The sequence below is a fragment of the Dama dama genome, chromosome 5 (genome assembly GCF_033118175.1).
Source record: "Dama dama isolate Ldn47 chromosome 5, ASM3311817v1, whole genome shotgun sequence".
Lineage (NCBI taxonomy): Eukaryota > Metazoa > Chordata > Mammalia > Artiodactyla > Cervidae > Dama > Dama dama.
The window spans coordinates 120,281,501-120,298,518 of record NC_083685.1 but is presented as its reverse complement, the minus strand read 5'-3'; the positions used below and the strand labels follow the sequence as shown (position 1 = coordinate 120,298,518).

Sequence of the window (17,018 nt, the reverse complement as noted above, 5' to 3'; positions counted from 1 at the left end):
GGAGCTGTATAGCGTCAGGGAGTTGATGGGCGCAGGAAGCGGAAGTGGCGGGAGTAGGGCGGGACCGCGAGCGAGTGCGGAAGTGACTTCTCCTGTGAACCCCGTGCGTGCAGATGGCTGGACTCCGGCGCGGAGTGGCGGCGGCGGAGTCGGCGGGAACGGCGGGGTTTGGGAGACCAGGGCGACCGCAGGGCCGGAGGCAGCAAGAGTTGGGGAAGCAGCGCTCGGCGCCATGGCCGGGACCGCGCAGGTGGGTGCGGATCTCACCGCCCTGAAGACACCTCGGCGCCCCTCCGCATGCCGGGCACAACTCGCTGCCGGGTTCGGGCGGTGGGCGTCCGGGAGGGTCAGCTGGATGGGCAGAGGCGTGATGGAGTCTCCGGTGTGGCACATGTCACCTTCCGGGCGCCGTCTTGTCATCCTGGACGAAGTCAGGTCCTTCCACTCAGGGTACTGTGGGAGACCGGTCCAGGGACTGTCTCCGGGCGGGCTAGGACGAGGTCGTGCTTTCTTGACCGGCACGCACGACAGCGGCCAGGTTAGCCTGAGAAGTTTCTTCCTCTAGGCTGAGCTTCGGTTTCTCTGATTGTGTTTATGCACCACTTGAGACCTGTCTCACCCCCGTGTTCTCCTTCACAGCAAAGAAAAGAAGAAAGTGAATTGCAAGCCCAAGAACCAGGATGAACAGGAAATTCCTTTCAGGCTGCGAGAGATTATGAGGAGCCGGCAAGAGATGAAAAATCCTATCAGTAACAAGAAGAGGAAGAAAGAGGGTAATTGCAGGCTTATGCTGGGTGGCCATAAAGCCTTATGTGTTTGAATCCACTTAATTGCACAAGTATTCAGTGGCGTTTCAGGCAGAAGAAATCTGCCAGGCCCCGGCAGTTCAGACGGTGCAGGAGTGTGTGGAAGGCTGACTGAAGGCTGGTGTCACCAGGGCCAGAGTGGCAGGTGGCAGCAGATGACAAGGTGGTTTCAGGTGAGGCTCCAAAAGGAGCCCCTGGGGCCTCATGGGCTAAGATGGAAGTGTTGATTTCACCATCGCCCCCCAAGAGTAGTGGAGATACATCAGACGGGACAGTCAGTTCAGATTTACTTGAAGAAAAAGGTCTCTATGTAAGGATTGAGGGGTGAGAGAACACTGCAGGCCGGCGATACTATGATGATGGTTCCTTGGACCAGAGTGCAGAAGTCATGGTGGAGAGAAGTGGATGGTTTCCAGAGGTTATGGAGGGAGTTGATCAGACCCCCTGGGAAGCTCATTTCCCCACCACCGCCACCCCCACCCCTTTCCCCAAGGCCAGGTAGTGTGCCCACCTGTCAGTCTCTCCCTGGATGCTGGGGGAATTGGGTCCAGAGTGTTTGTGTTTCATGTACACGTATAGGTGTATGTGTTCCTAAACATGACACTGATTTTGCAGCAATGCTATTTTGTCATTTCTTTGTAAACCTTAGTCTTTTTACTGGGGGTTAGATGGCTGCCAAATCATTAGTGAAGTAAAGAATTGAGGAAGCAGAGGGGTAGAGGAGGTCACTGACCCAGATGGATGATGGCACATTCTGAACCATGCCCTATAGAGTCAGCACTTTAGGGGGTTTAAATTATTTTAAAAAATATAAACTTACGTACTTGGTGAAATCAGTGCTGAAAGGTATGAAATGAGGCGTCTTTGAATCCTGTTCCCTGCCCCTAAAAGAAGCCACTGTTCATCTTCTTTTTTACATTCCCAGGGGAAATGTTATGCCTATTTTAGTTATTCACATGTTAGTCTTATGCATATTTCACTTTTCACATATTAATAAAAGCTATACTTTCATTCTGTATATTGTTTGGTGTCCTGGGTTTTCCCTTCGAGTGGATTTTGTAGATCTTTCCACGCCCTTCCCCATAACTCCACGAAGCTCTCCTCAACATTTGTGCAGTGACACCTCTGGATGAACATAAGGGGATTCATTCAGCCAGTCACCTAGTGATGGGCACTTAAGGTCACGTCACTTTTTTCAGCTGAGCTGCAGAGGACGTCTTTGGTGTGTGCCAGTGAACTGTGGGGATGCCACCCCAGGGTGCCCTCAGCTGGCATCTTAGAAATTGTTTAGTTCCCATGTGAGTCTGCTCTTCCCTTTCTGTGGGCTGGAGAAGAGAGATGAACATGGGCGACCAGCCCAGCACCACCCAGTCCCCCCCGCCTTCATCACTGTCCTCTCTGAGGTCTCCCTTTTGTCCTCAGCCCAGGCAGCCTTCAGTAAGACACTGGAGAAGGAAGCAAAGGGAGGGGAACCGGACATTGCCATACCCAAATTCAAGCAGAGGAAGTGGGAGTCCGACAGGGCCTATGTCCGGCGCATGGAACAGGAGGCCCAGCACGTGCTATTCCTCAGCAAGAACCAGGCCAACCGGCAGCCCGAGGTGCAGGTGGCTCCCAAGAAGGAGAAGTCGGAGCGGAAGAAAGCGTGAGTGGGCGCTGGAGGGGCTGGGAGGCAAGGCTGTGGGGTTCCTCGAATGTCTTCTGCATTGACAGCATCTTGTTGCCAAGGGGCACCCTCCCCACCCCGTGAGTCAGAGCAAGCAGGACCTGGTGTCAGTGGGTGTTTTTCTCTGCACCTCAGCCTCTTGACCTGGGAGGCTCTGAACCCATAGAACCCTGAAGGCCTGGCTTTGTCTGTACCTCTCTGTGGAAAGCATCAAGGGATCCAGGAGCCAAGCGAGGGTTAGCTGTGCCCTCCAGGCCAGTCGTTGTAGGGAAGTAGAAAAAAGGTGAGGCTCCTTCCCAGGAGTGCTTGCAAACCACCAGGGGAACTGTGCCTGCCCCACAGAAGTCAGTTTCCAGGATTGACCTTTCCAGCCCCCAGAAAATTTGAGAGCCTGAGGCTGTGTCATTTGGACAAGTTCTGTGACCTCTCAGACTCAGCTTCCTGGTGGAGATACTGGCACCAGGAGGAAGCCCATCACCAGCTGCCCATCCCTACTCTCAGCCCTGGAGAAATCTACGACACAAACTATGTACTACCTTCTTGAGCCTGTGGGTGGGGGCTGGGGCAGAGGTTCCAGCAAACAAATGCTTTTTGAGATGTGTTTCTGCCTCTACTGAAACTTTTGTCATGAACCAAGCCAGGCTTTCATCAGAAATTTCTCTGAAAGCAGGGACTTCCTGGGCAGCCAAGTGCTGCCACTGCAAGGAGCATGAGTTCCATCACTGCTTGGGGGACCTGAGATCCTGCATGCCATGTGGCGTGGCCTTAATTTAAAAAGAAAGAAAAAAAGAAATTTCCCTAAAGCTATAAAAAAATCGGTAACAGTAAGGAGACATGTCACACATGCTACTGTGCAGGGCCCTTGAGACACAGCAGCACGGTTGACACTTGGGGCAGGTGATTCTCTGGTTGGCGGGGGTTGTCGCTATTCCTGCCCTGTAGGACAGTGAGCAGCATGCCTGGCCTCCACCCATGAGGTGCCAAGAGTACCCCCCACACACACATTGTAATAGCCCAGGACATCTCTAGACATTGTCACATGGCTCCAGGGGTACTGATGCTGAGGACCCTTGACTTAGAACTTTGGGAGGGTCTGCTGGGTTCAGGAGTGCTCTCTATGGGTCGTGGGGTTTGGAGGAAGCCCCCTGGGGTCTGCCATAGAGCATCCCTCGTGGGCAGGGGTGACCTCTCCCTCTTCCTGAGTCCAGTGAACCGAGGGTTTACGAGTAAAAGCAGCACTGTGCTCTCTTCCCAGGTTCCAGAAGCGGCGACTGGACAAGGCCCGGCAGAGGAGGGAGGAGAAGGCAGCAGAGAGGCTAGAGCAGGAGCTGCTCCAAGGTAGCTTTCTCGGAAGCAGTTGTGTCGGGATCGGTGGGTGGGCTAACAGTGGCTCTGGGTGCCAGGGCTGCAGGGTTTGTGTGGGCAGCAGGCCTCAGCTGTGCTCCTCTGCCCCTCCAGACATGGTAAAGTTTGGTGAAGTCGCGCTGCAGCCCCCAGAGCTGACCGCCAAGCCCAGGATGAGCATGAGTAGGGACCAGGTAAGCAGGGGTTCAGGGAGTTGCCCATTTTGCCCCTTGATGCTGCCGGGTCCAGGGCACACAGGAGAGTGCCATGTTCTCACGGACTGACTTTTGGACTGACCTAGACCCTTCCTTAACCTCCCCTCCTTCCCAAACCTGGGGCTCAGCCTCCCTCTCTCTGTTATTTAGCCTGGCAAGAAATCACTGATGCTGAAGAAGCTTCTAAGCCCTGGCGGTGTGTCCCAGCCTCTGACCACCTCACTGGCCAGACAGAGGATCGTGGCGGAGGAGAGGGAGCGGGCCGTGACTGCCTACAGGGCGCTAAGGAGACTGCAGCAGCAGCGGCAGGGGACTCAGTTGCCACAGCCACCCCACCTCACTCCCGGGAAGAAGCCAGAGACGCAGCTGTGATGACAAGGGACCAGAGCTGCTGCACCTGGGCTGGAGCTGGACAAGCAGATGGCCTACAGTCGAGAGTCCTTTCCCAGGACATATTCTGGGACTCAGGTGGGGGAGCGGGCTCCTGTTTTTTCTCCCTAGAGACTGCTCTTTCAGGAGTGACCATCCGCTGGACCCATATCTCGCATAGAGCATTGTCTGTCTCCTGAGCCCCCGTAGATGGAGCCACCACCGCGGTGAGATGCAGTCAGCGTCGTTTCCTTGAGCCTAGCATCACATGCAGCTTTGTTCTGAACACACAGGTCCAGGCTGAGACACAACCCAGGGCCACTTTAGGGAGGGCCAATCCCATAATCCTGTCCCTAAATGCCAGTGAATTGTAGACACTGCTGACTCGATAAGCGAGGCTCTACTGGATTCGACAGAGCCACACGGCTGGAGCCAAAGCCAGACAGCAGGCTGGTGTGGAGCAGGGGCGGGGGGTCAGCATCTAGGCTACCTAGAACACTGTCACCACGGTCCCCGCAGGATAGGTGGAGCCACCCCAGCTTATGTTGGGGTGTGAAGACTGAGCCACCCACACTGAGGTTGGGGAGGCTGAGTCCTTATGTCATCAAGGCCTCTGGGGAGGACATGGCGGGGCTCTCCAGCAGGTCCAGAGTGGCTAGACAGCAAGGACAGGAGCCCAGCCCAGGGCTCTCTTGCGATCAGAGGGGCCATGTAAGTTCCTGCTAAGGGCAGGGCCTGGCAGGGTTTGAACCTCACACGGGCGCCAAAGGACGGAGCACCTGGGTTTATCCTCCTGCTCAGGTGTGGGATATAAGTGAGAGCATGGGGATGTGGCTTACAGGCTGCTAGCAGTTGAACATGGAGGGACAGGGTCAGGCTGCTCATAGCCCTGTTGGAGGTTGACAGCCACTGGGCTGCCTTGCTGTCTACAGCTCAGGCTCCTCTAGCCAGCAAAGATGGCCTGAGCAGCTCAGTCAGTGCTAGGCCTCAGCACTGGCCAGGGCAGCCCTAGAGAATGAGTGTGGAATGGTATGGGATCTGTTTCGCTCTTCCCCAAGTTTGTATTTTATGCAGTGAAGTTTATTTTTTAATTAAAAGATTGAAGTTCTGGAAGCTGTACCTGGAATCAGGGCGGTCACTCTCTGGGGTGTGTTTCTGCATGGTGGGTGGCCTCAGCCTTTGCACGGGGCGGCCAGCTGCTGGCTGGCTGCAGTAGCCAGGACTCACCCCCCATCACACGGCAGTCGGGGCGGGCAGCGCATCTCTTGTTCAGCGCTGGCATCCTTCTTATAATCAGCTTCTGAGATAGGCAGGGCCATGAGAGCGAGGGGTGAGGTGGGGCTGCTGAGAAACACCAGTGTTTCCTGGACGCACTGCAAGTACGGTATGAATGTGGGAATGAGCAAACAGGTCGTGGTGAAGGAAGTTTGCCCTTGGTCACAAGAAATGTGGAAATTATATTTCCTTAGACCCTTGTCAGAGTGCCTCTAAAACTGGTCAAGTTGATCTGCCTCCTTAGCGCAGTAGACAGGGCGTCAGTCTCATAAAAGTTGGCTTAGCTGGCTTTACCATCTGAGATATCACCAGGCCCAACCTAACCCAACAGCAATGGTGACCAGGCTGGGGTCATCCCTCAGATAGGCCCCCAAGCTGGGCATCACCCCTCAGGAACAAAGCCCAGATTCGGGTCACCTCTAGAGACAGAACCCAGGTAGGATCAGCCATCAGGACATCCAGCCTGGGTTAAGGGTGTTGACTCTGAGCATGAAATAAGATCTTTGGCCAAAATGAGTTTATTGGAATCAGAATTTCAATTCAAAACAAGCAAATTGTGTGGCAAGTTGGAGGAGACAAAGGGAAGGTCAGCTTTTACTAGGTTTTAGGAGGAATTAATGCTTTTGAACTGTGGTGTTGGAAAAGCCTCTTGAGAGTCCCTTGGACTGCAGGGAGATCAAACCACTCAATCCTAAAGGAAATCAGTCCTGAATATTCATTAGAAGGACTGATGCTGAAGCTGAAGCTCCAATACTTTGGCCACCTGATGTGAAGAACTGGCTCATTTAGAAAAGACCCTGATTCTGGGGAAGATTGAAGGCAGGAAGAGAAGGGGACGACAGAGGGTGAGATGGTTGGATGGCCTCACCAACTCGATGGACATGACTCTGAGGAAGCCCCTGAAGTTGGTGATGGGCAGGGAAGCCTGGTATGCTGCAGTCCATGGGGTCACAAAGAGTCGGACATGACTGAGCAACTGAACTGAACTGAGGGAGAAGTTAGGGGGCTCTGGTTTTCCATTGACTGCAATGAGTAGCTTATTTCTAAGTCAGAGAAAATCTTCCTTCCCGCTGGTGCTGAGGAACGCATGCGTGAGAGCCTTCCCTTCAGAGCTTCCCGACCCCATTCTGATTGAGCTTTCCTTTGCTCATTTCCACATTCCCCCCTCCCTTTTGATCCGGGTCTTTCCTTGAGACCATTACTGATCAGTTTTAGTGGAATTGTGTTTTGTCCCTCAATCCCGGGACCTTGCGTGGACATTGTATGCCACGTCAGAGGGAAAGTGCATAGTGATAGAAACTGAGTGAGGCCACGTTTGAGTAGTAAGGAAAGTAAAAGGAGAAACTCAGCCATTTTCCCTCTTAAAATCGTATCTTGTGAGGAAGATATGAGCATAAGCAGCATCTCAAGGCACTGAGTCAGTGTCATTCTATTTAGTGTGCATTTCTGCAGGGAGTTGACAAGCAACATGTACAAAGTTTTAAAATAGGGAATTCCTGGTGGTTCAGTGGTTAGGACTCTGCACTTTCCCTGCCAAGAGCCCAAGTTCAATCCCTGGTTGAGGAACTAAGATCATGCAAGCTATGCAGCATGGGAAAAAAAACAAACAAAAAACCAAAACTATGCAAAGCAGAATGTAAAAGTAATAATATGACAGCTAGCTTGTATGATGGTTCTAAACCATGACCCAGGACCAGAAGGTAGCTGAATAAATCAAAGGGCCAAGGAGAGTCAGGTGAAATTTGTGCTTGTTCCCTCATCTTGTGTAATTGAGTTTCTCCTTCTCCAAAGGTGTTTATCCAAGTAGTAGTAGTAGTAGTATTTGCTATCGGACAAATGCTTCCTTATTCATTAAGTATGAAATCAAAGTCTGTGCAGCTGTCTGAAATTACTTTAGGTGATGAGTCAAGTGATAGTTGTTGGGCTGCACAATTTGTGATTGTGTGCTCATTGACACTTGCTCTGACCTAAGGAGGTTTTGACGAGAACTGGCCAAATGGCACAGACTTGTATAGCACTTGACCAATCAAGTGGGTTCCTCAATCTCTATGAAGTTCAAAATGTGTTCCTTTCCAATGGTATCCGAGCCACAGAGGAGGCAGTGGCCTGGCTGTGTGGAAAAGCTTCAGTCCAATGAAGAAACATGCAAATCATCATTGCTGTTTGGTCGTTAAGCCGTGTCTGACTCTCTGCAGCCTCATGGACTGCAGCCCCCCAGGCTCCTCTGTCCATGAGATTTCCTGGGTAAGAATACTGGAGTGGGTTGCCATTTCCTTCTCCAGAGGATCTTCCCAACCAAGGGATGGAACCCGCGTCTCCAGCATAGGCAGGGTCCTTCAGCACTGAGTCACCGGGGAAGCCCTGCCAATCATTACCAAGAATTACACCCATGAGATGGTGGGCAGCTCTGTGAAACCCACTTGCCAAACCTCGAATGGTCTGTCAGGCAACTTGGAGCGTCTGGGAGGGAGCCATGTGGACAGTTTTCTGGATTGCGTTTTTGGAATATGACACCAACCCTGGATCCAATATCTTCCCACATAATGCTGCATGATATTTGCCTGATATCGTCTGCTGAAAATTCATTACTTGGGAAAGCAACACTGAAGCCTGCACGCTGGTGTTCAGATTCACAATATCCAGCACTTTAAACAGTGTGTTCACCTGCCCCCTCACTTTATCACCACCAGTCTGGCGTAAGGGCATGACCTGTTCACTCCCGTTGGAAGAGCACTGAGTGTTGTGGGTTCAGTATCTTTTTTTCTTGATTTGCTGAGGTTTATTGGAGACCTCCACAATTGGGAATCGAGCTCTAAGGCAGGGACTGTTCAATAGTACTGGGGTTGAGCATTGAGAATGTAGCTCCAATATAGAAATTCATTCCCAGTCTGGAGAGTTGTTTCTCTGAAGCAATTAAGAGGGAGACTTGGAAAAACTGATTTCCTGGAGTCCCATCACTGAGAAGTGGGAGGACCCTAGAAAGATGGATTGGGTGACTGAAGATGCCCAGAGCGCTTTGGTTTCTCGAAGCCTTTTTTTCAGTGTCCTGGCTTCTTACAATAATGATGAAGGCTGGGAGGACTTTGTTTAGGGGACTCTTACCTGTTGAACTGAAATATTAAGGATTTTAATGTTTGGGTTTTTTTCTTAGTAGAATCACCTACGGTGCAGGCTAATCGGTTTGCCAAGTTAACTACATCTTCAGAGGACAGTTTCCCATTCTGTCCTGGTTCTCTTAACCAAGAAAGTCCTGGTTTGGCCCATTAATGAACAGAGTTAAGGCCACCCTAGTGAATTTGTTATCCATAGGGAGACCAGCATTCTCCTGAAAAACAATTTGGAATCGACTTGTGATGGTGTGATTTATGTATAATATACATTTGGTCTTCCTCCTCATTTCTGGCACAGAACTCCTAAAACCCTTGGAATTTTCTGATTAAAGCAACAAAGATGTCTCTTGTTAGGTGAATGAGTTGGGTTTTGGACCCCACCTAAACATCGGGGCTGGCTGCCAAGAGAACCAGCGTGATTAGAGGGTTAGAACTTTTCAGTGCCCATTACCTCCAACTGCCCAAACTCCAGGGAGGGGAGAGGGCCTGGAAGTTGAATTAATGATTCAATCAATTATAAAACCCAAATGGCAGAGTTTAGAGAACTTTCAGGTCGATAAACATGGCAACGTAGGGAGTGTTCACTGGAGGGGGCATGGGAACTCTGCCCTTTCCCCATACCTTGTTCTGGGGCTCTCTTCCATCTGGCTGAGTCATTTTCTTTTATAACCAGTGATCTGGTAAATAAACTGTGTCTCTGAGTTCTGTGAGCCACTCTAGCATATTCGTTGAACTTGAGGAGGGCGGTCCTGGGAACCTGATTTATAGCCCAGCTGTCGGTCAAGAGCAGAGGTAACAACCTGGGCTTGCAGTTGGTTTCTGAGGGCAGTTGTGCAGTCTTGCACCTCATCTTACAAAAACAGAAGGCATATAACTGCCCTTCGGGACATACTAAATGGGAACCAGTAAGGGTGGCTGAAAAAGACCGATGCTGGGAAAGATTGAAGGTGGAAGGGGACGACAGGATGAGATGGTTGGATGGCATCACTGACTCAATGGATATGAGTTTGAGTAAACTCTGGGAGTTGGTGATGGACAGGGAGGCCTGGCGTGCTGCAGTCCATGGGGTTGCAAAGAGCTGAACATGACTGAGCAACTGAACTGAACTGAAGGGTGGCTGAACCCAGTGTGGGGTAGAAGCTGGGGTGCCATGGTGGCCCTGTGTGGAGGGCAAGAGCCTGTGAGCACCCCCCTAGCGGCAGCTGCTGGGACTTTGGGGATGGGAGAACTTCCACCTGAGGGGGGTTTACCACCTTGCCACCTGACAGTAACTGAAGCTGCCCCAGTGACTGAAGGATATAAAGTGATCTTAAGCTCCAATAGCTGTGATGTCTAGGCCGATGTCAGAGAAACACTCTAATGCAGGTGGCAGTGCCCAGAAGGGTTCCATATTAACATGGAAGTGGAAATGGTTTACACCAGACCAAGCTGCCTGCAGAACACAAGGAGATGCAGGAAGCCTCTTTTCACCCTGGGCGGACCCTGGAACCACATGAGGAGGTGCTGGGGTCTACTTGGGAGTCACTTGGACAGTGCCCTACAAACTGCTCTCAACTGACCAACAAAGAGCTGTTCACTTTGTGAATGGCAGTTCCAAGTTGAATGGACAGCATTTTGTTTGGAAAGCTTCTATGTAAAGACCAGCAGATGGAGACTGACTGAAAAAGGTTAAAAAGGACCAGCTTGTTTGGGCTAAATTACATGCATTTTTCCTAGCACTGATGAAGAACTGAGCTGTCGAAGCCCCCAGGTTTTGAGTTTTTACTGACTAGGGTAGTGGCCAATGGCCTGGCCATATGGTCAGGCAGGAGGGCAGTGGCCTATTTAAGGATGTCCATTTGGGGCACAGTCCCATGGAAATCAATGGTGACCATTTGAGGGGTGCGTTAGAGTGGGACATGTTGGTGCCTATCAGAAGAACCCCTTTCCAGGTTTGGAAGGTGACTGGAACAAAGATATCCCTGTGTGCTCCCATGAGATGACTACCTGAGTCCATGAAATCTGTGGACACGGGCGCTGTAGCAACACTGAGATGGGCTGAATGTAGACAAATAGGCAGGCCTCATTTTATTATGCTTCACAGATAACTTTTTTAAAACAAATTGAAGGTGTGTGATAACTGTATCAAGCAAGTTCTATAGGTGTCATTTTTCCAAAAGCATTTGCTCTTCATGTCTGTCTGTCACATTTTGGCAATTTTCACAATATTTCAAACTTACACACTGGGGAACTAAAATATTTGTGCGGCTGACTTTATTATGATACTTGCTTTATTGTGGTGGTCTAGAACTGGAATACACAGCATCTGCGCCCTCTGAGGTCCAAAATGCTGATAACAATTGTTCTGTCTGCCAACGTGAGACACTGAGACCATGGAAGTTCATGTGCCAGGTGCACTGGTGGGCAGGCCCTGAGCAAAGGGGGCAGGTCAGACTGATGCCAGAAGCCCAGGGCTACAAGGGGTTCTGAAGAGATGCCAACTCTGGACTGTGCTTTGCCGCCCTGGCGGAAGATGCAAATGCTCAGAGTACTATGAGAGCACAACAGAAGATTTTGCACCAGTTTGGGCAGCTGACCATCACTTCTTTAGACCAAGGAACTCACTGTAATGTCCACCGATGGACAGATATTATTCTAGATGTTTCTGTGAAGGTGTTTTTTAGATGCGATTAACATTTACATCAGTAGACTTTATGCGTAAAGCAGATTACCTTCCATAATACAGGTGGACTTCAGTTAAGACCTTAATAATAGAAGACTGACCTCACCCGCGCAAAGAAGGCTCTGCCAGCAGATGGCCTTCAGACTAGAAACATACCATCAACCCACTTCAACAGCCTGCTGCGCATCCTGCCAATTGTGGACTTGGTGGCCTCCACAATGACATGAGCTAGTTCTTTAAAATAAATGTCATTCTCTCTTTTTCCTGTTCTCTATGTTTGTATTAATAGATACACATAGATGCTGGATCACAGCCCCCACCCCCAGCTGTACCATCCAAAATATTTCCAGAGTATCCACTGGTGGCCAGACTGTCCCAGTTAAGAACTACTGTGTATGTAAATCTTGTTTCTTGCTGCTAGTTTGTGGTCTGCTTCATCTATGTCTTACACATTTCTTGACAGTTTACTCCTGAATATTAAAAACCATCACTTTGTGCATGAAAGTCACGATTCATTAAATTATCTAACTTTACTGATATTTAAAAAATATTTTATTTTACTCATTTTTAACAGGTGGGCAACTGAATTATCTTAAACATATTGTTATATATTTATATTTCATACAAGTATAATGTATACAAAAAATATATTAGTGATGGCACTAGTGTTCCAGGCCTGCTCTTAGCATGGCAGCCAGGAGGAGGCAGTCTTTGCTACAGTCCTTGGCTGATACCTGGGGGACTCTTGCCCACTTGCCCACCCACCCCCCCAGCCAGTCTGGGAATGAGGACACCAGATGGCAGGATCAGCACTTTTGAGAACTCAGTACTGACTTCAGGGAGCCCTGTGGCATCCACATGGACTCGGAGGGTCCAGGGTCCATTGCATCGATGAGCTCTGTAGGTGATTCTGAGAAAGCAGAGTGGGGAGAACACTGAGAATGGATGGGCTCCTCCGATGGCCAACCTTGGGGGGTCGTGTTGGGGCCTAGTGGGACCCCAGCATTCAGAAGCTCACCCTGCAATCTGGGCGAGTGGGGAGTGTGCACAGGAGGCACATTCTCCAGGGAGAATGACCAGCCCCTCACCAGATTCTTAGGTTCCAGACAGCAGAAAAGCTCAGAACCTTGCTCCATCCCAGAAGGGAAGATGGGTTCTGAGCGGCCAGCATGCCTTCCTGGGTACACAGTCACAGAATGGTCCCCAGTGGGGCTCCAAACCTCCACCGCGCCCATGTTCAGGTGTTACGAACACTGCAAAGCACTCTTCTATGGCCTCAGACTGACTCGGTCAGCCAGCAGCTCCCTCCAAAAACCAGCTATTCTCTCCTCCAGGTCTCGGGAAGGCTGTCTTTAAGATTTTTCAGGATGGCTTGCCCAACCCCAGGGCCTCTTCACAGAGCATATTTACTCCATCTGAGAACTGCTTCTCAGAGCAACTGGGGAAACAGAAGCAGACTGAGGATGTAGGTCAACTTGGAGCCCAGACCCCTCAGCCCACTCTCCTGGAGTGTTGTACCGAGCCCCCTGCCTGTCGCCTCTGGGCCTGGACATCTGGCCCTGGGACCAGAGTGGGTGAGGCCAAGGCACAACCACCTGGGTGGCCAAGGCAGGCCAGTGTGAACTGTTCTTGCCCTAGAGAAATCCCAGGGTGTTGGGGCCTTGGGTCCCCACAAGGCTAAAGGGGGCCATGCAGGCCTTCCAAAGGCCCTTGGAGCCCAGTGAGCTAGACCACCAGCTAAGACAGAGGAAGGTATTGTAGGAAACTCACAACCACACTCAGAAGCAGAGGATTTCTTACCAGACTGCAGCAGGTTTAATAGCAGCCTCAAAGGTATGCCCAAGTTGTAACCCCCAGAACCTACAAAGAGGACCTGATTTGGAAAAACAATCTTTGTACATGTGACTGTGGATTTTGAGATGAGCTCAATCTGGATTAAGGTGGGCCCTTGTTTGGGCTCAGCTGCTCAGTTGTGTCGATTCTTTGCAACCCCATGGGCTGTAGCCTGCTAGGCTCCTCTCTCCATAGACTTTTCCAGGCAACAATACTGAAGTGGGTTGCCATTTCTTACTCCAGAGGATCGTCCTGACCCAGGGATCAAACCTGTGTCTCTTGCAATTCCTGTACTGGCAGTCTGATTCTTTACCACTGTTACATCCTCATAAGAAGAAAAGATCATGTGAAGACAGAGGCAGAGAATGTCCCTGCTGGTACAGTGGGTAAGACTCTGCCTGTCTATGTGAGGAACATGGATTCAATCCCTGGTCTGGGAAGATGCCACATGCCGTGGAGCAACTAAGGCCGAGTTCAACAACTACACCCTAGAAGCCTGCACCCTAGACCCAGTGCTCTGCGACAAGAGAAAAGTCAAAGTATTAGTCACTCAGTCATGTCCAACTCTTTGGGACCTGATGGACTGTAGCCCCCAGGCTCCTCTATCCATGGAATTCTCCAGGCAAGAATACTGGAGTGGGTTGCCATTCTTTTCTCCAGGGGATTTTCCCAACTCAGGGATTGAACCCAGGTCTCCTGTATTACAGGGAGATTCTTGACCGTCTGAGCCACCTGGCAAGCCCACAACAAGAGAAGCTGCCGCAACAAGAGAAGCTGCCGCAACAAGAGAAGCCACCGCAACAAGAAGCCCATGCGCTGCAAGGCAGAGTAGCCCCAGCTCTCTGCAACTAGAGAAAGCCCTCACGCAGCAACAAAGACCCAGCGCAACCAAAAAAATAAATAATAAAAAACAAAAAAAGACAGAGTCAGGGATCCAAGTCCTGCAAGCCACAAACCAAGGACACAACGCAGCAACCACAGCAAGGAATGGATTCTCCCTTGGAGTCTCCAAAACGCTCACCCCTGCTGATACCTCAATTTCAGACTTCTGGCTTCCAGTCCTATGACTGTTAGGTTTATGTTGCTGCAAGCCACCGTTTATGGTGATTCATTACAGGGGCCCTAGGATACAGATGCACCAAGCAATAGATGTAGGTGTTTCCTACAAGATCTCTTAGCTGAAAGAACACAGTGGGCCATGGGGGAACTGTGGCCTGAGGGTCTGGCCAAGAGCTCACCAGCACCTCCCATACCCCATCAGAGCCCCTCTCTACCCTGGCCTACCTGTGGGGCCCCTGACCACTAAGGCACCTCTGGGTAGTAAATGTTTACTGTTTCTAACCCAAAGCCTGGTTTTTCCTACCACACTGACTCATGTACCTGACATTGTCTGTGAGGTATCCCACCATTAGGGTACCAGAAACTTTACAGGTTAGAGCTTATATCACAGTTGGGAAAGCAGATCTCCTGGGGAGAGGGGAACAATTCCCCTAAAACCATCCCAGAATGGTACAGGACACAAGCCATCTGGCAGGCCTCTCCTCCTCTCCCAACCCTGGAGCCAGGGAGCAGGTATCAGGAGTTTCTGTAACCTGGGTGACTCGTTTATCCATCACTGCAACTCAGCACAGAACCCCGTCTTCCAGGGCTTAGCCTGCTTTTATAAAAAGCAACAGACGGCTGGTGGCCAAGCAGTGCCACCTCTGCCTTCTTGCCGCAGAGCAGGCCGGCCATGCTTCTCCACCCTGCAGTCAGCCATTGGTTCTGTGGGTGTCCTGGAGCCAGCGCAGCACGTCTGACAAGCCAGTGCCTTTCCGGGCACTGATTTCTACGGTGGTGATGTTCTGCTTGGCGCAAGCAATGAGGTCCGGGAGCCTGATTAACGACTTCATCTCTTCTATGGTCATGTAACAGGGCAGGTCACTGTAGTGAAAGCAACATGTATCAGAGCAGGCTGCCAGAAGCCCATCCTAGCCATCACTGTACCCCTCCCACCCCGCAATGAGCCACCCTCTTGGCTATCCTCTATAGGAGCTCCACCCTGGGGCACACCTGCACTCCCGCTCACCTCTCAGACACGTACATTTTATTGAAGAGAATCAGAACTGATGCTTCAGCAAGTTCTTCGGCCGATAGGAGACCCAGGAGCTGTACACAAGATGCCGAGAGCTGGGTGGGGTTAGAGGCATCCACCATGAACTGGAAAGAAGTGAATGGAGATTAGGGCCCCCCTGGGATGAAATACCATCCTTGCCAAATCTCTATTCACATCACAAGCCTGGCTCAGGAAGAGCAAGGAAGGCTTCGGGAAAAGCAGAGGGGAGCGAGCTATGCAAGAATCACCAGTGTTATTTGTTTCCACCCACACGGAAGTCACTCTACCTGTGCAGCCGTTACTTTTACAAGGAAGTGCCCCAGAATTTGGGGCATAGATCTTGCCAGGATGGGATGAACCAGGGCATACATAACTAAAACATAAAACATACAAACATACCCAGAACAATAAGACAGTGAGTGGATGACACAGTTATCTGCACAGAAGAAATACTGTCTTCAGCAACCCTTCGGTGAGGTTTCACGTTTGCCTGGGAGCAGCAGCATTAGGGAGCAGCTGGAGTCCCAGAAGGAAGCAATTCTGGCCTGGGCCATGTTTCCTTGACTAGCATAGCTGCCTGCAAACCCAAATTCTATCCCACACAAAGTGAAACTGGGGACTAGACAACCCTGCAATGGGGACTTTCTTCCCCAAAGGACGGGCAAAAGACTAGGACCTACCAGGAGAGAATGACAGTTTCCATAGTAACTGGACCAGATGGGGCCCATGCAGCCCCCCAGCTCCCGGATGGTGATCTTTTTTTGAGCCACAATGTCCGTTAAGTTGGTACCCACCTGTGGAAAAAACCGGGATGTAGAGACCACCTCAAGCGCTTTCCCACGGGCAGCTCCTGGAGAGCAATGTGCCCAGCCCTTTACACTGCGACCTAACCACCAACATAAGTCTTCTCAAGTGTTTAGGCTCTAAGGTAGAAGCCACAAGGGAGGAGGTCTAAAGATGCTCCCCGGGGTGCAGGACCCACAGGGCTGGCTGTGGCCGGGGGGACCAACACCTACCAGAGGGATTCGCACTGTGCGGGGAGCAGCAAACTCTGACCAGTGGGGAGGGGCAGGCGGCTCTAGATGCCCTGCGACTCTGTCCCGGCGGAGCCAGACTCACCGCGATGACACCCACCACCTCCCGAAAGGTGTCTTGAACACACCCACCAGTCAGACCCCAGCTTCCATTTAAAGGAACCCAAACCTCTGCTAATCGCAAGGGGATCCGCTTCTCCTAAACCTGCAGGAGGCCTACCGTGGGCCGCGTCAGGGGCGGATCGCCCAGGTCGCCCTTCCCATCTCGGGAGCTCAGCTGTGCGAGGCAGTCAAGGACTCGAGTGGGGCCAAGGAGGGCGCGCCGGCCGGGCCCCGCCCTCCGCCCCCCGCCCAGCTCGCCATCAGCACCCCTCGAATCCCCACGCCCCTCCGGACCCCCTTTCCCCCCCGCCCAGCGCAGAAGGATAGTCTGCAGGCGTTTCACCAACAGCGTCTTCCCCACCCCCGTGGCCCCCAGTAGGAGACACATCCCGCTTCCCGCTCCACTGGACACCCTTAGCTCCGTGAGACACGCAAGGCCCACCCTCAGCTCCGCTCTCATTGGATAGACTCCGCCGCCGGGCAGCTCATTGGCTTCCTACTCTAACC

At 51.4% G+C, this 17,018-nt stretch overlaps 2 protein-coding genes across 3 annotated transcripts; one reads left to right on the top strand and one right to left on the bottom strand.

Moving 5' to 3' along the window:
- Positions 1 to 64: 64 nt before the first annotated feature.
- On the top strand, positions 65 to 5,513 carry CCDC137 (coiled-coil domain containing 137). The gene is made up of 6 exons (XM_061144528.1): positions 65 to 250; positions 640 to 773; positions 2,229 to 2,451; positions 3,728 to 3,810; positions 3,931 to 4,010; positions 4,182 to 5,513. The coding sequence occupies exons 1-6, from the start codon at positions 114 to 116 to the stop codon at positions 4,401 to 4,403; spliced, it is 879 nt and encodes a 292-aa protein (XP_061000511.1). The 5' UTR covers positions 65 to 113; the 3' UTR covers positions 4,404 to 5,513.
- A 6,050-nt stretch (positions 5,514 to 11,563) lies between these two features.
- Positions 11,564 to 16,904, bottom strand: ARL16 (ADP ribosylation factor like GTPase 16). 2 transcript variants are annotated; one of them, XM_061144530.1, is made up of 5 exons: positions 16,839 to 16,904; positions 16,630 to 16,688; positions 16,056 to 16,169; positions 15,349 to 15,479; positions 11,564 to 15,203 (listed from the first exon to the last, which is right to left on the bottom strand). In XM_061144530.1, the coding sequence occupies exons 1-5, from the start codon at positions 16,897 to 16,899 to the stop codon at positions 15,032 to 15,034; spliced, it is 537 nt and encodes a 178-aa protein (XP_061000513.1). In that variant the 5' UTR covers positions 16,900 to 16,904; the 3' UTR covers positions 11,564 to 15,031. The 2 variants fall into 2 exon arrangements, with proteins under 2 accessions (XP_061000513.1, XP_061000514.1); XM_061144531.1 differs by having other exon boundaries at positions 11,565 to 15,203; positions 15,364 to 15,479.
- Positions 16,905 to 17,018: the final 114 nt, after the last annotated feature.